At 38.8% G+C, this 23,848-nt stretch overlaps 2 protein-coding genes across 4 annotated transcripts in view; both read right to left on the bottom strand.

Annotated features, from left to right (window-relative positions):
• The window catches only part of LOC134744387 (axin), an 88,104-nt gene extending 80,913 nt beyond the window's left edge, over positions 1-7,191 (bottom strand). For all 3 annotated transcript variants that reach the window (XM_063678185.1, XM_063678187.1, XM_063678188.1), the window contains exon 1: positions 6,874-7,191. The gene's annotated coding sequence lies outside the window, so the exon portion shown is untranslated. The remainder of the gene's footprint in view (positions 1-6,873) is intronic.
• Positions 7,192-8,002: 811 nt separating this feature from the next.
• LOC134744369 (TATA-binding protein-associated factor 172) overlaps positions 8,003-23,848 on the bottom strand; it is a 54,508-nt gene continuing 38,662 nt past the window's right edge. The window contains exons 16-26 of the mRNA XM_063678148.1: positions 23,158-23,290; positions 21,524-21,759; positions 20,791-20,971; positions 19,913-20,078; positions 15,696-15,825; positions 14,922-15,095; positions 14,151-14,318; positions 13,627-13,775; positions 12,783-13,041; positions 12,109-12,284; positions 8,003-11,066 (exon numbers count right to left, since the gene is read on the bottom strand). Coding sequence (XP_063534218.1) covers positions 10,814-11,066; positions 12,109-12,284; positions 12,783-13,041; positions 13,627-13,775; positions 14,151-14,318; positions 14,922-15,095; positions 15,696-15,825; positions 19,913-20,078; positions 20,791-20,971; positions 21,524-21,759; positions 23,158-23,290 — 2,025 coding nt within the window. The 3' untranslated portion in view covers positions 8,003-10,813. The remainder of the gene's footprint in view (positions 11,067-12,108; positions 12,285-12,782; positions 13,042-13,626; positions 13,776-14,150; positions 14,319-14,921; positions 15,096-15,695; positions 15,826-19,912; positions 20,079-20,790; positions 20,972-21,523; positions 21,760-23,157; positions 23,291-23,848) is intronic.

The raw sequence follows: 23,848 nt of genomic DNA, 5'->3' as shown, positions 1-23,848 counted from the left end.
TGACTACGACTCCTGGACGGACGATGTCGTTAGTCCAATCAACTAGGATCGACCGAGAAACGTTAGACAAGTATTTGGTTGGAACTTAACCTCTCGTCCGTGTATTATAAAAAACCTGACCAAATTTTTTGTAGTCTTTTTTAATTTTTTCTGCTCTATACGGCACGACATTTCCACACATACGAAAGGTTAAATCAAATATTTTAAATAATGCAAACAGCACACTGAATCGACCTTTCATTAATCTTTTTATCGTTGACCATTATGGGATTAGAGCTGAATTTGAGAAATAACAAAATCATATTGAAAAATATCAAATTATCAAATTTATAAAAATAAATTCCACCAAAAACATTTTCATGTAAAATGTTGCCAAGACGAAACCATAAGGCTCGCACTGTCAAAAAGTCATTAGATCTCATGTAGCTAGAGCCAAGCTTCTAACTCTACAATCCCTGACTTCACAAACTACACCTTAGTCAAAATATGTGGCTTTGTCGTTTCAATCAAACCTCAAACAAATTTTCACTGATGATGTATTTCTGTTGCTGCTATAACAACAAATACTAAAAACAGAATAAAATAAATATTTAAGTAGGGCTCCCATACAACAAACGTGATTTTTTGCCGTTTTATGCGAAATGGTACGGAACCCTTCGTGGGCGAGTCCGATTCGCACGCTTGTCAAATCTAAACTATAGGTAGTGTGTGACCTCGAAAGCCCTCCGGGTAATTGTGAAATACTTGAAAAACTATGAAATTCTCGGATCGTTTTTGGATTTTGGGAATTTTTCCTATTAATCATTTATGTTAAGACAAAAGTCACTAAGTAGAGTTTTGAGCAAACCCTGATTTGAATGGGCAAATCCGCTAACCTTTTTCTGAGAAACGGCTTATATATTAGTCTTATAACAGGGAAGCTATCGCGATTCGAATTCGGATAGCACGCCACTCATAATTAAGTGAACTAGCTAAACATTCAAGTAATCCAAATAAGAAGTAGATTAAACAAACTTTTAGCCCGCATTTGTGTAATGATCGGATCGTAGTTGCGAACTCTCACGCAACACAAACAGCCCAAGGAAAGACTCGGAAAATTTGCCGGTGTCAGCAACCCGCATGTAATAGTCTTCAGTCTTCAGACTTTTACATTAAAAGGATTACGAATCTTTCAATTTAGATCGAAAGTTGAGTACAGAGAGGCAAGTTTGGAAACTTAAAGCCAATCATTTGATTGGCTAGCAAGGGAGAATTTCATATTCAATTTTATGTAGTCGTTTAATATGCATTTGTGTTCTTAAATACTAAGTATTAAAAATACTCACTTTAAGCTTGTCATTCGTAAGTGTTGGAGTTTTCTTATAATAGTTATAATATGCTACAAAAATATCTATGAATCTCCTACATCGCAAAAAGATATAGCTTCCAATATTAGTAATACCTGTAAGTCGAAACTTTACTTTTGTTTCGCCCTCGTATTTATTTGAAAGGTTCGGCGTCAACATTTACACTTCAGTTGGGTTCAGTTTAAGATGCTTGATCAAAATCAAAACACAAACACACACCACAGAGAATTGATTAATAGATATCTTGAGACTTATGCTAGACTTGGTTCGTATTTTAACAAGTACATATCTTCTCTGAATATGACTCGACTGACGCTTTCATTGGATACTAAAGAAAGGAAGAGATCAGATCCAACCCCAGCTGCCTAACCATACATGTACAATGTAGACACATCAAGTGCATAATTACGTACAGACAAACCGGACAATCTCCGAACGATCAAAAAAAGGTTAATGCCTCGGCTCAGACCTTTCGCAAAGTCTCCATCTAGCTAGTACGTATAAAGGCAGTAAGTCCCACTTACACGACAAAGCCTGAATCGTCCCCTTTAGTCTGACTGCGACTGTCCTAGTTCCAAACGGTCGTAACTGCCGCGTATGATCGGTCTCATTAAAAATTCAATTAGGTACCTAGTATTCTGTTTTAAGACATGTTTATTTAACCGTAAATAAAAGCGAATAAAATGGGCTTTGATATTTAAGCGAAATTTAATTTTGCCGCTGTTTCTTCAGAGAAACACCGCGAGAACTCTTAAATAAAAGTCTTTGATGTGTTTCTGTTCATCAGAGATTTATTAAAAGACGTTTTACGTATCTTGTGGAGGTAAAGGTCAAGTGCCGCGCCGCCGGCGCCGCACCGCGACACATCAAAAGGGCAATAAAAGTCCCAACTAATTATACCTCTGCAAATTACTTTGCAAGTTCGACTTAAGCACGAGTTCGGGACTTCGTGGTATTGGGATAATAGTTATAATAAACATTATTACCCTGACGGCATACAATAATATACCTTAACAAGAACATAATGAATATTGTTTTATTTTAATATTATGGTTCCTTTGAAATTCGGTCACCTTACGATTTTGACTGTAAAATTCGATCTCGCAAAAAGTTTCACTGCCTTTGGTCTTTCTTTCGGATATTAATATTTAGGAAGAGCGTTGAATGATCTTACTTTATGCTTACAATTTTATTAGGTGTCATTCATTCATTACGTAAGACGATTTAGGGGGGGGGGGGGGACATACATACATTATTTTTTCATACAAGGGGGCGGGAGGGGGTTTTCATAGTTCTTACGTATTAAGATTAAGATCACAAAGATCGAGTTTTTTTTTAAATTATGACGTTTAAAATAACACTGACGAACACTTTATGCTATCAAACACGGTGTAGAGTTAGCTTAAACGGGCTCGTACCTTTGTAGGTACGAATAAGCGTTAAAAAAAAATTTTTTTTTAAATAAACACTAACACAAGTCAAACGTGTATTCATTTTTTCCTGTAGATTCTTACGTAATATAGCCAATATAACAGGGGGGAGGGGGTCAGCCTTTTCTTGTTTTTTCTTCCATAAGGGAGGGAGGGGGCCAAAAACTTGCAAAAATCGTCTTCACTACATAGTATTAAACAAAGTCGCTTTTTGCTGTCTATCTGTCCCCATGTATACTTAGGTCTTTAAAACTACGCAACGGACTTTGAAACGGTTTTTTTTTATAGAGAGTGATTCAAGAGGAAGGTTTGTATGTATGTACATCAGCATTGCACCCGTGCGAAGCCGAGGCGGGTCGCTATAACTACGTAATAAATAAATGGCGCATTATGCGTATGTTGGGTATTTTTTTTAAAAAGTAAAGGGGTCAGTATAATAAAGAAAATAGAAAGATAACATTTTGTAGCTCATTTAGAAACAAAGGTTATTTCAATATCTTTTGACTTTCAATTAACGATTCCTAGTGTGACGACCCTACCTGCGACGCTGAAGGTACAGGTGGTTCAGGGTTCGAATCCCGCCTTATAATTGTGCAAGTATGTATATTGCTCGGGCGGGTCTATATCGGTCATGGCATGGGTCATGCGTGCGAGTTTATTTCCAAATATTTATATCCCACCAAAACATTTTTATGTAAAATGTAGCCAAGACGATACCATAAGGCTCGCACTGTCAAAAAATTATCAGTTGTAGAGCCAAGCTTCTAACTCTACAAGCCCGAACTTCACAAACTCTACACCTTAGTCAAATTATGTGGCTTGGCCGTTGCAGACGTTGCAGCAATCCCTTGTATTAAATTAGGAACCTGGACACGAAAATAGGAAGAGCATCAAAAAGTTAAGGAATAGCTATTTATGCAACAAGTGCGGAAAGTGTATGATTGTATCATACAATGTTTTACTATGCATTGTGCGAGTAAATAAAAAAACATGTCATGGCAAATAAGTTTAATTATTAAAAGGAGTGTTTTAAATCGACACGAGTTGCAAATTACCTATTCGCACGTGTATCGTACAACATTTTACAGTACATATGCCCTTTAAACTTTCGACATATGGACGAAAAGTGCTCTTTTCCGCACTAGTGCGAGAAAGTAGCACCATATGTACTGTAAAAAAAAATTAAAACAAAAAGCACTAGTGCGGAAAAGTAGTACTTTCCGCATGATATGGCTACGTAGGAAACGCACTTTTCGAGAACATGCATTGTAAAAAGTTTTTTTAATTTTTATCTATACTATGCATATGGTTAGTTAAATTAGTGTTAATAAAAATATCAAATTAACCCACTAACACTAACAACATTTTACAGTTATCAATTATCATTATCAAAAACCTTACCAAACAAATTGGTACACTGAATTAGAAAACGTTTTTAAAATTAGAATTTAATTCCTCACGTCGCTTGCGCCCTATTTCCCCGCGGCGGCAGTATTAGCGCACTGTCGCGTCTTCAGAGGGCGGCGAGATCAAAGGATAGGTACACAGCAACCGCTCCCATTGATGTCGCGCACAAAGGGAATTGATTGTTGCAAAACTCTTTTTTTTTAAAGGATCCATGACACATTTTGCTTTGTTTCTATTGTGGATGCGTGTTATGCTTGTATGTTGTCTTTAAAAAACATGTAAATCACTTTTGAGGTTTTTGGGTTGGACTAAAGCAAAGGGGGTGCAGACACTTAGAAAAATTTTCATCGGAGTGATGTTATTATGACACCTATTTTTTATTGTGTTATCGTAGAGAATACGCTAAAATAAGCATGTTTTGTAGGAAAAACTTTTCTCTAAAATCCAAAATTGCTGAGATATTTGACCCGCAAGTTGAAACCACTACTTGACAAATTAAAATCAATCATTTGGAACAGTAAATTTAAGTAACAGAGACAAGATAGGTGCGACGACGAGCGAAGCGAGGAGTGTGTTAGGTTAACCGCGATGATCGCGATCAAACAGAGCGCGAACCGAGCGAGCAAAGCGAGCGTGCCGCGGTAGCGGCCGGCGAGCGCTAGAACAGACATGTTATTGTACCTACTAAAAAAATTCTAAGTCTTTTTTTGCACCCCCTTTGCTTTAGGCCAACCGGCTAAGAGCCTATATGCTTAGGATTCTTACATAGGTATTAACAATTATGTTGTGCACAAAGAGAATTGACTGCTGCAACTTTTTTTTTTAAGGATCCATGACACATTTTGCTTTGTTTCTATTGTGGATGCGTGTTATGCTTGTATATGTTATGTACTTATTATTTTATCATTTATATTTTATCTTTGACAGACCCTCTGGTGTATGAGATCTAAGCTGAGAGGCTGTTTGCTTTTGAGTTTAAATTTACCAATGTTTCCATTTACCTATACCAAGAATGGATTGCTAAGGGTTTTAACACTTTAACTCATCGGAGGATACTGCTAGAATTTTTGTTAGGGTTTTTGCAATGAGGGTTACAGTTTAGTTTTATTGTAAACATAACACATCTGTGTAGATATAGACCATTTCATGAACTTTCTGCATATTGCAGGATGCAAAGATGTGTTTGCTGTTTTGCATCTTACTTCATTGCAATAAGTCCTATAAAAACCGCTGTAACATAATAATTAATAAAGAGTTTTAGTTCATGTTTGTTCACTGTTAATATGTAGGTTGTAAATTGACTAGGTAATAGCAATAGCAAAGATAGATATAACTCCGTAATAGATGGATACAGTCTAAGGAAAAAACGTGCCTCGAAAATCAAGAAAATTTGATTCTCGTTCAGAGGGCGCTACTAGTTTTGGCCTACAGTCGTATAGATGGCGTTGACGGTTTCGTTTGTTATTTAACAATTTTAACGCATATCAGTGAAAGAACATGGGTCAAAATCATAAAAATAATTAATGCAAATAAAAAAAAACATTTATCTATATTTAAATACATTCTATCGTATTTTTGTAAATCTTCATTTTTAGTTTTAAAGTGTGTCGACAGATGGCAGTGAATTTACTGGGGTTACAAAATTTATTATGACAGTACCACTCTAGTATAAGTTACTTTATGGTAATAGGTATGCTGAGAGCAAGCAAATGATTTGAAATATTTTTGTACATCTAAGTTAAACCTTACCCCAATTAGACTGTTTTTTGCAATAGTCTAGAAGACAATAAGGTTTATCTAATTTGAAATTTAATTATTTCATTAAAAATTAACATTGTAATGGGTAATATGTGAAAAGGTTTGATAACATCGATAACTGGAATTGTCGATGAGACACAATGGTCAATCCCTGTTGAAGTTTGATTTCTGCTATGAGAATTCCACTCCTTGATCATAAATTTGACATATTTCCTTTTCTGTTACTTCTGCACTCTTAGAGCCAGTTGCACCAACCACAGTTAACAGACTGATCAACGTCTCGCAGCAGAGATCTACAAATTTTCCCATACAATAGAATTTAGAGAATGCTTTAACGGTGACAGACAGTTTGGTGCAACAGACCCTTAATTACCCGTATTTTAACCCTTTATAGGGCAGCGGTCTCAAAAAAGACCACCCTGATACCATCTTTTTGTATTTTTTTCATGTACATAATTTTTAGGACTATAATAATATGACGGCGATGAGGCTTGATTTGAGGATTTTATTCAGTCTTGCCTAATTCCATAACATTTTTTATTGAATTAAGCTATTGAATACTTCCAACATTTGAGTTGGCCGACACTTCCACATAATGTTATTATACTTTCCTCTTGTGATTAATATATAGAAAATAAGTTTTGAAAACAACAAACTACCCCAAAAGTTTTGAATGAGTATTTAAATTATCGAGCTGCAGCTATCGAGCGCTGTACAGTCGTCCGCACCGTGTGTACTCGAGGAATACACATCCATACACAAGACAAAACATCCTAACCTATACAAAGTATTATTAATAACTATTACCTGCGTTCTTCCGAAATTAGCTTACATTGAACTAATTACGAGAACCAGGAACGCTCATACATGTGTTAGTATCAATAGTGTTAATTATAGAAGTCACAATCTTGGAATAAGCTTCGGTTTCTTACCTCGTTGACACCTATATTCCCAAAAGTGAGCGATCCCAGAGTTCGTTACAACTTCAAACACTAAACTTTCAACTTTCTAAGGAAAAAATTAACACTTGATTGAAGATAAACACTTATAATAACTTTGTAAAAAGTAATTTAACTTATAAAAGGCTAGAAAACAACAATTTTCACTTAGAAAACAAAAAATATTCGCACCGTTGACGTCGCCGATTCGAGGTGTTGATGCACTATAGCGACCTCTAGTGTAAATTTTTACGTAACTTTCTACCTTTTACGTTCCATTTCACGCTGCAAATGTCAATTATGAAAAACGTAAAAAAATACCAAGAAGTCAAACCATTCACAGTCTGGCAAAAAAAAGAGTAGAAATTAAAAAAGGGCAACACTGTAATGTCGTCCCTTTCAAATCAATCTAAGAAAAACGGGACAATCGCCTCCTACCTATGATGCCACCCGGTCAAAGGACAAAGCATGGCGCTATTTTCTCTTTCCTCTTATAGGAATCGCAATAAGACTATCTTTCTCTACCAAAGAGTGTCAGGTCCTTGTATTCAATACATGGGTATATTTTATGGCCGCTACAATAAAACAAGTTATATACCAACACGATTTGGAAACCGTATTTCCGTACGTCGTGGTCGTGTATTAAACAAAAATGTGTCACAATACACAGTATTATTGTTGCCCACCAAGCTTTGGTGTAGAAAGCTTGGTGCGCAACAATAAACCCGACTAAATAACGTAGGCTGTTTTTGAAATGTTGTCAGGATTGTCAGGAAGATTAATTTCGTCGTATTGTGTATGTTCGGTCCCTCACGGAAGATTGATATTCATTTCGCTGCTTGGAGGATATAACCAACGGAGACGCCTTCTGTGATTTGCTGTACAAGTCTGCCAATTTTTGCGGGGGAGGGGAATGTCAAAGGAAACGTAACGTCAAAATAGCCATGTCAGATAAACGTCAGTCCATACATTGTGCATGACCATTGGCAGACTATTTTCGACAGAGGGGGACGCCTTTTAATGGCTACTCCATTTGGTTATATCCTCTAAGTTTCGGTGTGTGTTATATCAGTTATATGCGTATAATTAATTTATGGGGATTATTTAAATAAGAACACATAAATTGTTCACAAACCATATTTCTTTATTTTATTTCAAACACATCCACACACGTACAAAAAGAAAAAAAGTTACCATAACGGGGTAAGGATTTTTTAATGCCCAACAGTACTGAAGTTGAACTGAATTGCATACAAAAGTCAAGTCAAAAGTTCGTGTTTATTTGAGCAGGTACAATAATAACTAAGCGTAACACACTCTAAATCTACGAAAATGACTAAATCGATGACTGTCTTTCTTAGTTCTAACAATAAATAAAGAGAAGAAGTGAGGTATATCTTAATATATAAGGAAAAGGAACTTACTCGTGTAAGCTAGAGAATCACAATTTGCGATGTTATTAACGTCATTAGGTAACGTTTAATAAAGGTATTCAAACTTACATAATCAAATAATCTAAACAGCTCATGAGTCATTATGTCGAATACGTCAAGCGGCCCACTGCATAGTGTAAGCGCGCCATTATTCCGGAGGTAGGTACAGAGAAATCAAATATGGATACCATTTAAAATAAGAGGAATTACATACCCGCTACCGCATACTACTCCGCTGTCCGTCTGTTTGTCTGTCACCAGGCTGTATCTCATGAACAGTGATAGCTAGACAGTTGAAATTTTCACAGATGATGTATTTCTGTTGCCGCTATAACAATAAATACTAAAAAGTACGGAACCCTCGGTGGGTGAGTCCGAGTCGCACTTCCATTATCCTTATGCGAAAAACCTGCCAGAGCGTTCTTATGGCAAGCGACAATGTGGTACCTTTTACTTGAAAACGACACAATTTATAATAAAAACTTCAAGTACGTAAATAAACTTAATAATTTAAACAGAGACCACTCAGTGCAGGCTCTATAATTACTTTCAGACGGTTTATTTGCTATACTTTATAAAAATTGACTTTATTAATATGTTTTCGTGTTGCTATTTATTTTTCACCTCAGCAGCTCGAACAAGCCTACTTTGAAGGGAGTGACGAAAGTGCGACTTTCCTCACTCCAAGGAGTGAAACAAAGTAGCTTTTTAATTTAGTGAAGGCCATGAACTGCCACTTCATACTTCTATTACAAATTCGTTTTTTTTGTCGTTTTTTTTTTTTTGTTTCTCTGTATTATTCTGTGTAATTCGAAATACATCTTAACCTTTAACATGTTCTCACTACTGAGGTGAAAAATTATATATGCAACACGAGAGCAAAGTTATTTTACATCTCGTGTTTTGGATCCCCCGCTACGCTCAAGATCTTTCGCTTTCTCGGGACTTAAATTAAACACTTTCCAAATAACTATAGTTAATGGTGAGTGCATTTATAATAATGATATATATATTACGACCACGACAGGTGATTTGCTTACATTTTTCGCAACTTTCTCAGTAAAGATCAACATTTATAAAGGCCCAAAAATACGTAGACTAAGAATTTTTAGAAATACTTTTCTTACACTTATTTTAAAACAAGTAATTAAAAATACAATCATTTAATTAAAACAAAACTTACTTCTTCAAAATATACTTCTTTAGTTTTGACACGTAAACGTTTGTAAAAATTATCAACAATATGCCGCAGTTTAAAAAAAAATGTCAACGTATTTTTGGATCACCCGTGAGATATATATAATATATAGAATGTTTGAAAACTTAGCATTTTGTGTAATATTGGAACTTCACTAGACTTTAATTCCTAACCTAACTAATTAAAACCGAAATCACGGCTATAAATGTGCCATTCTCAACCAAAAGGGTACTTATTGTCGGCTGTCAATAAGGCGCTATTTCCATATAGGTTCAATTGGTACCTTTTGGTTGAAAACGTCACAAATATTCGAATATTAGATAATGCGGTTACCCCACTGATACGGATCCGACGCTCCGTGTGAGGGCGTCCGCGAGTGGGCCTACCGCGAACCACTTTCGACGTGTTTCCTCTCTGTCGCACTTGTAAATTCGTACGTAAGTGACAGGGAGGCAACACGTCGAACGTGGTTCGCGGTAGGATTTTACAGAGCGGGTAAGCGCGTTAACGAAAAATAGTATGAGCGTTACGAAGGGTGGTATTCCACCGATACAATTTCTTTGTCCAATGTGCATTGCGTCTCACTCTCCCATTAAGCAAAATGTGAGACGCAAATATACATTGGACTAAGAAATAGGCTTGATGACAAATTTTTATTAATGGTATCAATCGATCAGGTTTGTTTTTGGGATCAAATGTCTATTCTATATGGAACCTATTGCATTAAATCGATACAAAAGTCAGAAATGATAGTCAAAGTCCGACAGTCGTACTTCACTCGCGAAACGCTCCTAACAAAACGATAAGTGAACGTGACGTCAAGGTCACTGAGAGCCCATCTTGAAGTTAGTATGGAAAATAAGTCAAATTGCGATTTTTTCAGTGAAATATTGCGTTTATGCATATAGTTGCTATACAATCTTTTTTTGGATAAATTGTAAGGAATGGAATGGTACCCTTACTTTATTCCTTTTTGAAAATTAAAAAAATAATTAAACCTAGGTCCTGTATTTTTTTATCATTTCCATATATTATTTTAATATCCACATTATTGTGATAAATTGCTCATTTGCTATTTATTTTACTAGATTTTGTTATAAAATTCAACATGTGTCATCATCCCTAGGTGGAATAGCAATAGCGCGGACGCGCGCGACGGATTTTATCTACGATGGTACCCGCCCACTCGACGCGGACGCCCTGAGCGAGACAACGCTATCCATGTATATCCCGCTCGCACGTTAGAGCGGCGTGTGGCTACGCCACGTGAGGACCGCTTAAGATTTGGTGTAAGCCTCTACAGTTACTCCTTCAGCGTGTTGAGTCCCCTTATAAAGTGTGACATGTCATACTCCTCCTCGTACTGGCGGTCGTCCCACAGGTCGGGCAGCGCCTCCAGCGAGGAGGGCCCGGGGGTGGGGGTGTGGGAGGTGTGGGGGGTGGAGGAGGGGGAGGGGTGGAACAGGTCGAGCAGCTGCTCGGTGCCCATGGTCTCGATGGCGGCGTTCTCGCTGCTGATTACCGTATTCGCTGTTTGGAGCTTGAATTTTTGTAATCTGGAAACAAATAATATTGACGAGTTAATCGGTTACATAGATTATAAAACCCCATTATAAAGCAGTTCAAGGAAAATGAGGGTTGGCAAAACTATGTATCCGAAATTCGCCTTTAATTTCAATCATAATTCCACTATAAAGTGTATCATGGACGTTTAGTAAATCAACATTTAGGATTTAAAATGAGTTTACTATAATTTTCATATTTAAATAAATGGTAAGGCGAAGTTGGGAAGGGTTGGCCAAGATAATTTATTTATGATTTTTTATTTATTTACTATTTTTACGCAGCCTCACTTATTGTGAATTCAATGTATATATATTTCTTGTTAAAACTGTTGCTTTAATGTTTTACTTCTAAGTCGGGCACCAACGGTGAAGTTTGTATTCCCACTATTCCCTACGGTACATACTTTTGCCAACTCAAATTTTTAATGAATTGCAACATCAATGACGAGCTTTGTTTATTAACATAAAAACTTCAATTAGTCACGTATAGAGTTGTGCCTTTCCCGGGTACGTTCCCCACTTTGTATAAGGAAACTTACCGAATAGGAAATTTCCCCATACATTTACACCGTGTAAGTGAGGGCATATTTTGCAATTTGCAGGATAATAATATAGTAAATACGATTAAAGGTTTCCCAGGCTCAGAAGAATTATAAATCGGATGGCAAGGAGCCAAATGTGAACCGGACCGGCGAGCGGCAGGCGGGCAGCGTTGCGTCGGGCGAATCTTTTGGATTTGAGCGACGTGCAAAGAGGCTCTGCTAGCCGCCGCCTCTTTAGCATTTTGCACCCGTTTACGGTGTCGTTAGGTCGATGAGATTTGAGTGGTGTCTGTACGTACCCGATGATCGTCTCGTCGTGGAGAATCCTAGGTCTAAGTTGGACGATCAAGGTACCGGTTCTCTTACCTCTAGCTTGCGACAAGGGCAGCCTGGGATCACCGCCCCCGGTGGGACAACTCCCGGATTACAAGGTAACTTCGCCCTACACTATTTTACATTTTAGATGAGATTTGAGTAGTGTCTGTAGGTACCCCATGATCTTCTCCTCGAGCGTGGCGCGCGTGACGAGGCGGTACACGTTGACGACGCGGCGCTGGCCGATGCGGTGCGCGCGGTCCATGGCCTGCAGGTCCTTCATGGGGTTCCAGTCGTGCTCCACGAAGATCACCGTGTCCGCGCCGGTCAGGTTCAAGCCCAGACCGCCCACCTGGAATAACACGGAACTAACTTAAATCTATGTCATATATGAAACCTCGCGCGGGGGGACCGCAGTATGCAACGGGGGTGTTTAGGAATATATTGTTTTATGTAGCAATATTATGCGTATATTTTACATTCTTTCATTCATAGGGATATCCGGAAAACAAATGTCATTCAGTCACTCGGATTTACTTAACGAGAGACTTCGTCAATACCGTAATGGCTGACATATCGTGTCCTTCGCGTTAAAATCACGTAAAGTCACTGTCTCTGCCTTAAGCATCTATATTTCTTGTAACTGGACAGTGACAAACTTAAACAGTGAGAAAGAGAAGAAAGAAGATTAAAAGAAGAAACTGCGGACCCGTACAACGCGGGACATTTCAAGTAACCCTTCTCTCACGAGGTACTGTCTCTTAAAACCCTTATTTTTCGAGCCCATTTCGTTATTTCCTCATTCCGTTCCTAACAGGGGGCAAGTTGTTTTTTTAAGAGATCGAGTTACCGTGGTGGTCAGCAGCAGCAGGTCGATGGAGACGTCGTTGTTGAACCTGGTGACGAGCGCGTGGCGCTGCTGCGGCGGCACGGAGCCGTCCAGGCGCAGGTACGTGACGGAGGGTAGATGCTTCTGCAGCAGGTCGCGCTCCACGATGTCGAGCATCTTCTTGAGCTGGCAGAACACGAGCGCGCGGTGCTGCGACACGACCGCGCCCGCCTCGCCCGCCTCCGGGGCCACGCCGATGCCGCAGTCCAGGAGGAGTTGTCTGAGAACAGTAACAACAGCTTGTAGCAATACCAATACTAATGCATGCAGTTTACAAGAATTATATCCCTGGCTAAGTTTGCGTCGATAGGCTATTGTACCATGTACAGTCAAAGATAGATATAACTCCGTAATAGATGTATACAGTCTAAGGAAAAAACGTGCCTCGAAAATCAAAAATTTTTATTCTCGTTCAGAGGGCGCTACTAGCTTTGGCTTACTGTCGTATAGATGGCGTTGACGGTTTCGTTTGTTATTTAACAATTTTAACGCATATCAGTGAAAGAACATGGGTCAAAATCATAAAAATAATTAATGCAAATAAAAAAAAACATTTATCCATATTTAAATACATTTTATCGTATTTTTATTAATATTTATTTTTAGTTTTAAAGTGTGTCGACAGATGGCAGTGAATTTACTGGGGTTACAAAATTTACTATGACAGTACCGCTCTAGTATAAGTTACTCTATGGTACAGTCAACTACAAAGAGAGATGACCCCCCTTGTATAGGAATTAGTTTGCAGGGAAGGCAGCTGACTGCACATACTAAAAGGGGTGTAAAAACAAACAAAAAATCGTACTTGAGAGCCGGCAGCTTGGCGGCGTGCTCGATGTCGTCGAGGCTGGAGCGCTGCGCGGACAGCTGCTGCTGGGTCTTGCTGTACTCGGGGTGCTCCGGTGTTAACACCAGCTTCGGGTGGTTGCACACGTTCTGCAGGTAGTGGAGGAACTGGAAGGAGACAAACATTTCTCATTTTTACAATTGCAATTACGATATAGTCACTATTTTAAAAATATCTCGTATTTCACACTTCTGCTCAAAGTTGAAACGCAGCTACTCTATATGGATTCTATACATAGTTACCACATTTTTCTTTTCACTGACAAAACAAGGTTGTATTGGGATAACAGATACGAACGAAACGTGACACGACATGATCATTTCCATACATTTAAGTTTCGATTGGCGTTCTCTATAAACGATTGATCGTCTCCTGGTTAGCCATAGCCATCGTGTACATAATACCAAACTGCTCGTACAGGCGGCGCTGCAGCGACGACGGCTCGCCAGTAGTACTAACGCCCGGGTGTACAGAATACCGACCTGGAACACGTGTTGTTGCCGGGTGACCTGCGGGGGTAGGTGCTTGCTGAACTGCTCGTACAGACGCCTCTGGAGAGGTGATAGCTCGCAGTAGTAGTCTTGGGTAATCTTCGGCGGGAGTTCCTTTAGCACGTCTTCCTTTACGCGCCGCAGGAGGAACGGTAATACCTGGAAGAAGTCATGGCGTGAGCAGACAAATTTTCTTGAGTAATTACAAATTGCTAAACAAAATTATGATGTGGTACTTTACTAAAACCTTTTTAAAATATTAAAAAACCGACTACCCATTACGCGCTAAAGAGTAGACTAGGGTCTTGAGATTTGTAGATTGTCGATCAAAAGCCAATTCTGTTATTCAATCTTACTCTTTCCGTTGCAGTGTAGTGTGTGTATCGTGTAAGTGTACTTGCTTAATATATAAAGACCTTTATTGTAACCTATTATCCTTCAAACACATTTATTCGATAGAAAAAAATAAAATAAAAAAATCGTTTATTTTTTAACAAGGTTTATCCCAAAAGGAGGATTCGACACCCAGGATAAACCTTGTTAAAAAATAAACGAATTTTTGTATTTTTTTTTTTTTTTTATTCGAGAATGGTTGTTTGCTTACTATCCGCCGAGCGCCACCCTTATAGCAATTGCAGGAAAAGTTTTAGCGTCCCCTTAACATTGGCTCCGAAAAATATAACTCGGCAAAGAGGGAGTGTACATTACTGTACAAGGCTGTTGGGAGCGCACTAATGAGGTATAGGTAAAGTCAGTTGGTACCTGTCGGTGTAGAGCCTCGCAGGCGAGGGCGCCGGCCTGCAGCTGCAGCGGCGTGGCCTTGGCGTCGCGCGCGAGCAGGATGGGGCGCGAGTAGCGCGCGGTGAACTGCCGCTCGGTGCCGAGGAGGCCGGGCATCAGGAAGTCGAATAGCGACCATAGCTCTAGCACGTTGTTCTGAAACACCGACAACATTTATCTAAGGCTGTAATAAAAATTAAAAAAATAAGTTTCAACGTGAAATATATGTAACTTAACTGGCGGATCTGCAACAGAGCGTCATCTAATATATCAGCTCAGAATGCTACACGCGAACTACGCAAAGAGAATTTACAATAGAGGCGTATTGTCAAATTAAATTTTGTAGCCACAGTAAATTTACTGCCATCTTTCGACACATGATTAAAACGTGGCTACAAAATTTACTTTGACAATACGCCTCTATTCTAAATTCTCTTTGCTACACGTGACAGAAAATAGCAATAGCAAGAATTGATGAAGTGTTATTATAATAAACCTTTGGGGTTCGACTGAAATAAAATCAGTTGACAGTTTTTTTTTCTATCGAACGCCGCAGCGAACGTGTTAATAAAGTAATAGAGTCAGATCAAGATAAGTCTGCAAGGATTTTGATAGCAGACGCAGTGCAAGTGTTATTTTAAACGTCAAACTTCTATGAAATTATGACGTGTAAATAACACTTGCACTGCGTGTGCCATCAAAATTGTTGCAGACTTACCTCGGTTTAACTCTAACAATATTCTCATATGTACTAACCTGTATGGGCGTTCCGGACAATATTAACCTATGGTTAGCGACTAGTTGCTTTATGGCTTTGAACGCTTTGGTCTTGCCGTTCTTGATCACGTGACCCTCGTCTAACACGCAGTAGTTCCACTTGATGGCGCTGAAGACAAACAATTTATTGTCAAACACAATACTTCAGCACATGGGACTAAAGAGACCCACACGCTTACAAAAATGCATAAAATAAGGAAAACACGTTTATCTCATTTATTCGGCTATGTTTTACCATTAAATGCATAGTGATGGATGCAGTCTACACAACAAAAAACATATAACTTTATGCATATATAGATAAAATCGATTTGGTCCTGTATAATTATTTTGATCCAAAATTAAGAGCGCTATTACATTTCGGCGTTGAGCGAGTTTAGGTATTTTACGAGCTGCGGCGGGCTGTGCGAGCTCAGTATGCCGATCCCTTCTACCACGTTTTCCCGCTCGCTCGCACTACAATGATGGATGAAACAATCTTGATCCTTCGTGAAGCATACTGAAAACAATTATAACGACACTAACTGTACTTAAATTTTAAAATCCTAATTATTGTTATTTGGTAAGAAAATACTAAATCCAGTGCAAATGTACTTTACTTTTGTATTATGTAATACAATGTACTTACGCTTGTTTACATGTTTCGTCATTACATTTGGTACAGGTACAGGGTAACCGTACAGCTTGGGTAGCGAAACTATTTTAGCTATATGTAGCAGTGTTGGCCGTAATTGTTAATTTTAATTAACCATTGATCAATTGCATTAACCATTAGTTCCGCCATTAACCAACTGCATTACGCACCAATTGCATTAAAGTTAATTCGAATTAAATTTTTGAGACGTTAATGTATGGCCATTGAAGTTAATGTTTTGTTTAGTGTTGTTTGACATATCAGTCAAATTTGACAGATTGACAGTTTTTGTCATTTTCAGTGAAAATTATCTTTTTGGGATAGAATTTAGCACATTGACATTGTTAAGTGTAGATTTATACAATCTGTCAAAATTGACAGTTTGTGACCTTTTGACAGTTTTGGATCCCAAATCGAAACGGCTTGTCCGATTTTGATAGTACCTTCAACATTAGTCATGGGATGGAAAATGTAGTTTGACACATCTGTCAAAACTGTCAAAATTGACAGTTTGACAGTTTTTGTCTTTTTAGTGAAAATTAACATGGTTTGTTTGCTAAATTATATCCCAAAAAGATAATTTTCACTGAAAATGACAAAAACTGTCAATCTGTCAAACTTGACTGATATGTCAAACAACACTAAACTATGTCACTTAGTACCAAACTTTAACAAAAAGTTAATTTTCACAAAAAATTACAAAAACTGCCAAACTGTCAATTTTGACAGTTTTGACAGATGTGTCAAACTACATTTTCCATCCCATGACTAATGTTGAAGGTCCTATCAAAATCGGACAAGCCGTTTCGATTTGGGATCCAAAACTGTCAAAATGTCACAAACTGTCAATTTTGACAGATAGTATAAATCTACACTTAACAATGTCACTGGGTGCTAAATTCTATCCCAAAAAGATAATTTTCACTGAAAATGACAAAAACTGTCAATCTATCAAATTTGACTGATATGTCAAACAACACTAAACTATGTCACTATAGTACCAAACTTTAACAAAACATGTTAATTTTCACTAAAAATGACAAAAACCTGTCAATTTTGACAGATGTGTCAAACTACATTTTCCATCCCATGACTAATGTTGAAGGTCCTATCAAAATCGGACAAACCGTTTCGATTTGGGATCCAAAAATGTCAAAATGTCACAAAATGTCAATTTTGACAGATTGTATAAATTAAATTAAATTAAATTAAATTAAATAATTATTTATTTCAGAAATTCAATTTACTATTTACTTGTCAAGTATAAATCTACACTTGACAATGTCACTTGGTGCTAAATTATATCCCAAAAAGATAATTTTCACTGAAAATGTCAAAAACTGTCAATCTGTCAAATTTGACTGATATGTCAACCAAACCTTAGTTCCACTAGGTACTGCCAGGGTTCAGCATCAGCTCTATCATGGGTACTGCTCTCCTAAGTGCTCATCAAGACGAGTCGGATGACTAAAACAGCGTGTGCGTATGTTGCACCAAACCTTAGATCCACTAGGTACTGCCAGGGTTCAGCATCAGCTCTATCATGGTTACTGCTCTCCTAAGTGCTCATCAAGACGAGTCGGATGACTAAAACAGCGTGTGCCTATGTTGCACCAAACCTAAGTTCCACTAGGTACTGCCAGGGTTCAGCATCAGCTCTATCATGAGTACTGTTCTCCCAAGTTGCTCATCAAGACGAGTCGAATGACCAAAACAGTGTGCGCCTATGTTGCACCAAACCTACGTTCCACTAGGTACTGCCAGGGTTCATAAGGAGGATGAGTAATACATACTCAAAACTTTTACAAGTTCAGTCTTAGTTATGTCGGAGCATCGTTTATAATGGCGTAAGCGCCATCGACAAAAAAAGGTCCCTTTTTATAGGAAATACCACATTTAATTCTGTTTTTAGTATTTGCCGTTTTTAGTATTTGTTGTTATAGTGAAAACTTCAACTGTCTAGCTATCACGGTTCATGAGATACAGCCTGGTGACAGACGGCGGAGTCTTAGTAATAGGGTCCCGTTTTTACCCTTTGGGTACGGAATAAAATAGATATTTAAGTGGGGCTCCGATACAACAAACGTGATTTATTTACCGTTTTGTGCGTAATGGTACGGAACCCTTTGTGCGCGAGTCCAACTCGCACTTGGCTGGTTTTTTTAAATTTACTACCTATGAAATGTCAGGTCATTTCAAATATTTTTAATGCTGTTCGGAAGTTTGTTATGTTACTATACTAACTATTATAATACTATAAAAACAAATACAGGACTCGGATCAAAGTTTCTCAGTCGCAGTTTACACGCACACAGTATAGCGTTTTACACGGCGCCTGCCGCACACAACGATAAAAAACCTCGTCGTCGCCGTTGAAAACGTGCGGAGCCGACCGACACAGGTCCGACCTCTTCAAGCTCTGCCGCGGTACTGACATCGCGAGCGCGCGTCATCGGTTATATAGAGTAGTTTTAAAAAAATTGCCAAAAAATTAAAGTAGAATTTGATAAACACAAATGTATACCAACAGTATAAGCAAACGTTGTAGATTGCTCGTGTATAAAAATGACTTCGATACTAAGTAGATTTTCGTAGGAATTTACACTTGTTTCGAAGAGAAAATTCAATTCGTTTTACATTGATTTTCTCTTTCTCAAAAGCATGTAGGAAGAATATCGTTCGATATTCCTAAGGTACAGGATATTAGTAATACAAAATATCCAACTTCAGCAGAGTAAACTTCTCAAAATTTACAAATAAGAGCTTACAATTCAGTGCTTCACGCGGTTCTTCTTAAACGACCATCAGAAAAATGATCATTACTAATTTAATTAGTCCTTTTTCTAAAATGTACAACGATATTCCTAAAGATAAGAAGACGCTCTTACTGGAACAAGTACTCTTTGTTTCTAATAATGAGCGTAAAATCTTAAATGTTGTCGGGAATATCATCAATTTTACATTATTTCGACTTTTCTTGTAAGAACGCTCTTAATACACTTTCCGATGTTTTATTCAAATTTGCGCAGTATTTTAGTTTAAAAAAATTACATTTGCTTTAAGACGAAATGGCGGAAAATTTTAAAAAGTTGATTCTTAGTATGTTAATTTAGGCGGTTTTTTCAGGGTTTGCATTATTTTCCGGCTCCGGACGCCATCGCTTCTATCATACATAACGTAAAGGCACATTGAAACTCCAACCCGTCGGTAGGAATCGTACATTTATAACTTTCTGGGTCCGGATCCCAGTCCAACTTTAGTAATGGCAAGATGAAATGAAATTACTCCTGTATAACTCCAGGAGGAGTTATTCCTAGCCTCCTAAGGCCCAAGGTCCTACCTAGTACTTATTCAGTTCGATGAAATTTAAACCATAATTCAATGGGATCAGTTGCATTTCTTTTGTTTCGTTGAATTTTCAAGCATCGAAATTAAACTATCGTGAGACATATTTAGATCAGTATGGTTTCAAACAAATAAATATAGGTTCAAATTTCAGTGGCAAATGTTGTGTTTTTCATCTTAATATCTTACCTTACCTTACCTTAATATCTTATCTTACCTGAAAAAGTCAATATCTTTCCGCACGATGTCGTAGGAAGCCACGATCAGGTTGAAGTTCTTGACGTGGCTGCGTAGACGCTCGCGCTCCACCGGCGGGCCCACGTACTGCAGCGGCTTTAGATACTTGCTGGAGATGAACTTGTTCACTTCGAACACCCAGTGCCCTGGAAAAAAAAGGATTGTATTTTTTTGGAATAAGAAAAGACGCATGCTAACGAAATTAGTACAGGGTCAAAGCGGGAACTGTGATTCAGTTCGAACAGTGGCTCAGTCGCCCAAATATCGCTCTACGATGTAGCACCCTCGCGTGTTATAATAACCATTGCTCGTCCATTTGAATTTGTTCGAGTACTGAATGTTAGTGCTGTATATTATGCAAATGGATATTTGCTTATCTCGTGTAGAAATTAGGTTAAGCAAGCCACTGTTCCCGCCTTGACCCTAGGATCGGCGGCCAGGATCTAGGCGCGCTCGGGATGAGGAGGCCACCACTAGACTGTGGCGTAACGCCACAGAATAAGTAATAGTATTATCATACAGAACGGCCACGCACCGCCCCACCCCGGCTCGAACCACCTCGCGGCTCGCCCCGCGACAGCAGATTGACGGCCGTTTGCAGACCGCTCAGTACTATTTTTAAGTAACTTACACAACGACGCATACCGCGTCTACAGACGTTCCGTTCACACATAGAAACGCAAGTGATTTTTTATGTATAGCGTGTCCGCCCTGTGGTTATGCCCAGAGCCATGTCGTCGCAGAGCACACCGTGTATTTTGTACCCGTTGAGGACGCGTAGCCAGTGCACGCAAGAGATACAGTCGCCGTGCACAGAGGAGGATGAAAGGCTGAAATGTGGATGTAGTGTTTATGAACCTGTGAGCGTAGGCGGGCAGACTACGAGACTGGGCGCGCTGGGGTCCCGGCGCTTGGCGCGCTCGGCGTGCGAGGACGCCACCACCACGATGGACTGCAGCGTCTTGCCCAGACCCATGTCGTCGCACAGCACGCCGTGCAGTCTGTACTCGTTGAGGAAGCGGAGCCAGTTCACTCCCGCCTGAAATGTTATATTCGTTAGTCAAACTAGACACGATTACGCATTTCAAAAAGAAAAGATGCGAATCGGATCGCGACGATCACGCGATTATGTCAACAGTCTTAACATCAAATGTAAATGCTATACATACATAAAGTATTACCGACCTGAAGGGGTGCGAAACTCCTCCTTTTTGAGTATTCTCGGCTCCGTTCGGCTCAGCATTGCTCCGAGCAATTATTAGGGTTTACACGACTTGACGTGCACGACCACAGATAAGATAATGATTTGAATTTTGACAACCCTAAACAGCCGAAAGGGATAGTGATATATATTCAAAACTGTCAAACTTCGGTTTTGTAGGAGGTTTCCTTTCTGTACGGTAGTACTAATGTTTGACTTGCGTTCCGTTTCTGTTGATAGCATCGAGACTGCGTTCGGGCACAGAATAAATAAAAGTCAAACATTACGTTTCTTATCAAGTTTACCAACCAACAATGTAAGATCCAACAGCTGGTCGGAAAAGTGCTTGTCATTAACTCTTTCGATCGACTACATATAGCAGACACAGACCTGTTGATAACTCCTGAGTTCAGCAGCCACAGGCACAGGGATTTTATAATCCTGGATCGAGCGAGGATTGAACAGTTGATCCAGGAAGCGCTTGTCGCTAAGCCGCCTCGCCCGTAGTTCTGGAGATAATCCCTGCGGTTCGGGCGCGGCGCCGTCGAGAGGCATGAGTTGTATGAGCGAAGCGAAGCAGCGGGTGGACATCACGCGGACCGCTTCGCAGTGGTCGCTCATACGACCTACGAGTAATAGGAAATGTGTTTTTATTACAACGTGATGATATCAGAATGATTTTAGTTCGAAATTTGTGATTGTGCACATTTAGGGCCAGTTGCTCAACAGCCGCAATTGACGGACTGATCAACGACAATTGGCAGTGAACTATGAAATTTTCCATACAAAAAAAATTTGCGAACGCCATATATAACGGTGACACACGGTGTGGTGCAACCGAGCCTTAGACTCAACAATTTGACAAGAGATTTTTTCTACTCGTCGAGTATAATCTGTGTATTACGACTTCACATGCAACACTACAACCTTACTCTTTTCAACGTTGGATAGTCTATGGCACTTATTCCGACTCAAGAATTTTATCGATACGGTTTAGTAAGTTATAAAAATTTTGAAAATAGAACTTCATACATTTCAGTAAAATATTTCTTGTTTAATTCGATTAACTCGATTCAATGCAAATTAGTCTACTTAAACACGTTGCTGCGTCGTATCTGCTTTGTGATTGGTTGGCCAACAATTGCTTCACAAGTCATAAACGCGCATGTGACACCCTTCATATATCCATATCCTACGAAAACCGCTTAGCGTTGCTTGTTAGTCTCCATAGGCTACGGTGGCCAAAATCGAGAAAAAAACTGTCTTAAAATTGAATTTAGCGCGGAGCAGGTACCAGGGCCTCATGAGTTACGAGGAGGTGTCGTTGACCAACCCGCCGGGGTCGCGGCAGCTCGCGTATCTTAGCTGTATACTTTTGGTTTGTTTACTTAAGTATATGATTCTACTAGTTGAAAGTATTATTTTTTTGTCTCGTAGAAAAAGTATTGTATACAATAGTGATATAATCAAGCTTTTCAATCTCGTACCTTAACTTAAGCAACTCAGCAAGCTTCGTTGCTTAAACACGGTACTCGACTGAAAAGCTCTCTATTATATCACGATTGTATAAAATACTATTTTTAAATTGAATATCTTGCATAAGAATTAGCACGATACATCTCGAATGTATTGCACCCAATGGTTGAAGAACTTCGAAAGTACGTCGAGAACAAATTCCTAAGCAAAGCAATTGATCTTTATATCACTCATTCATATGGGAATGTGTCAAAAATAATTTGTAATTTAGTCACCATTTACAACTTCAATTTATATTGCATGGACTTGTTTCAAACATATCGCGGACAAATTCTTGAACAAACAAAATGCACTATACCTAATGAATGTAATTTCTTAGAAAATATTTTTTTGTAATGCCTTACCAGGCTTTATACACGCATGTGAACAAAATCCTGAACATTATTTTAAACGTCAAACTTATAAGAAATTATGACGTTTAAAATAACACTTGCAAAGTCTGTGCTATCAAAATCGCTGCAGAGTTATCTTAGCCTGAGTGTACTTACCTAATAGAGGTATAACGAGCAATGCGATGTAGGGCACCACTTGTAGCTGCAACGCTTCGACAACCCGGGACAGCGCCTCGGCGCAGCCGCAGCGGACGCGGACGGCGCTCATGTCGCTCAGGGCTGGCACGAGCTGCGACATTCAGATTATGTTAGCATACATGCGTCTAAATGGCGGAATTTTTTTAATTATTTGGAATATTATTAAGCTAAGGAATAGTAGGTCGTGTTACAAGTCAAATGTTAACGCCCAAGGTGGGAATAATTTTGCTACCATGTGACACATACTGTTTATCACATGACCTATGAGGAAATTGTTATGTTCCAAAATATAATTTAACCTAAAAAAAAAAATGTACGCAAAAAGAAAAGAAAAAAAATCATATCCTAAGTGCCACTTTGAGCCCTCCTAGCAGGGAAGAAAAAACCCTTTTTCGAATAGATGTGAAAAGTATTTTACAGTACACATGGTGCTACTTTCTCGCACTAGTGCGTAAAAGAGCACTTTTCGTGCATATGTCGAAAGTTTAAAGGGCCATATGTACTGTAAAACGTTGTACGATACACGTGCGAATAGGAAATTCGCAACTCGTGTCGATTTAAAACACTCCCTGCGGTCGTGTTTTAATTTATCGCCACTCGTTTCGAATTTCCTCTTTTCCGCACTTGTATCGTAAATAACTATTCTCAT

This window comes from Cydia strobilella, chromosome 9, assembly GCF_947568885.1.
Source record: "Cydia strobilella chromosome 9, ilCydStro3.1, whole genome shotgun sequence".
In the NCBI taxonomy this organism is placed as follows: Eukaryota; Metazoa; Arthropoda; class Insecta; order Lepidoptera; family Tortricidae; genus Cydia; species Cydia strobilella.
This window is presented reverse-complemented; position numbering and strand designations above follow the sequence as displayed.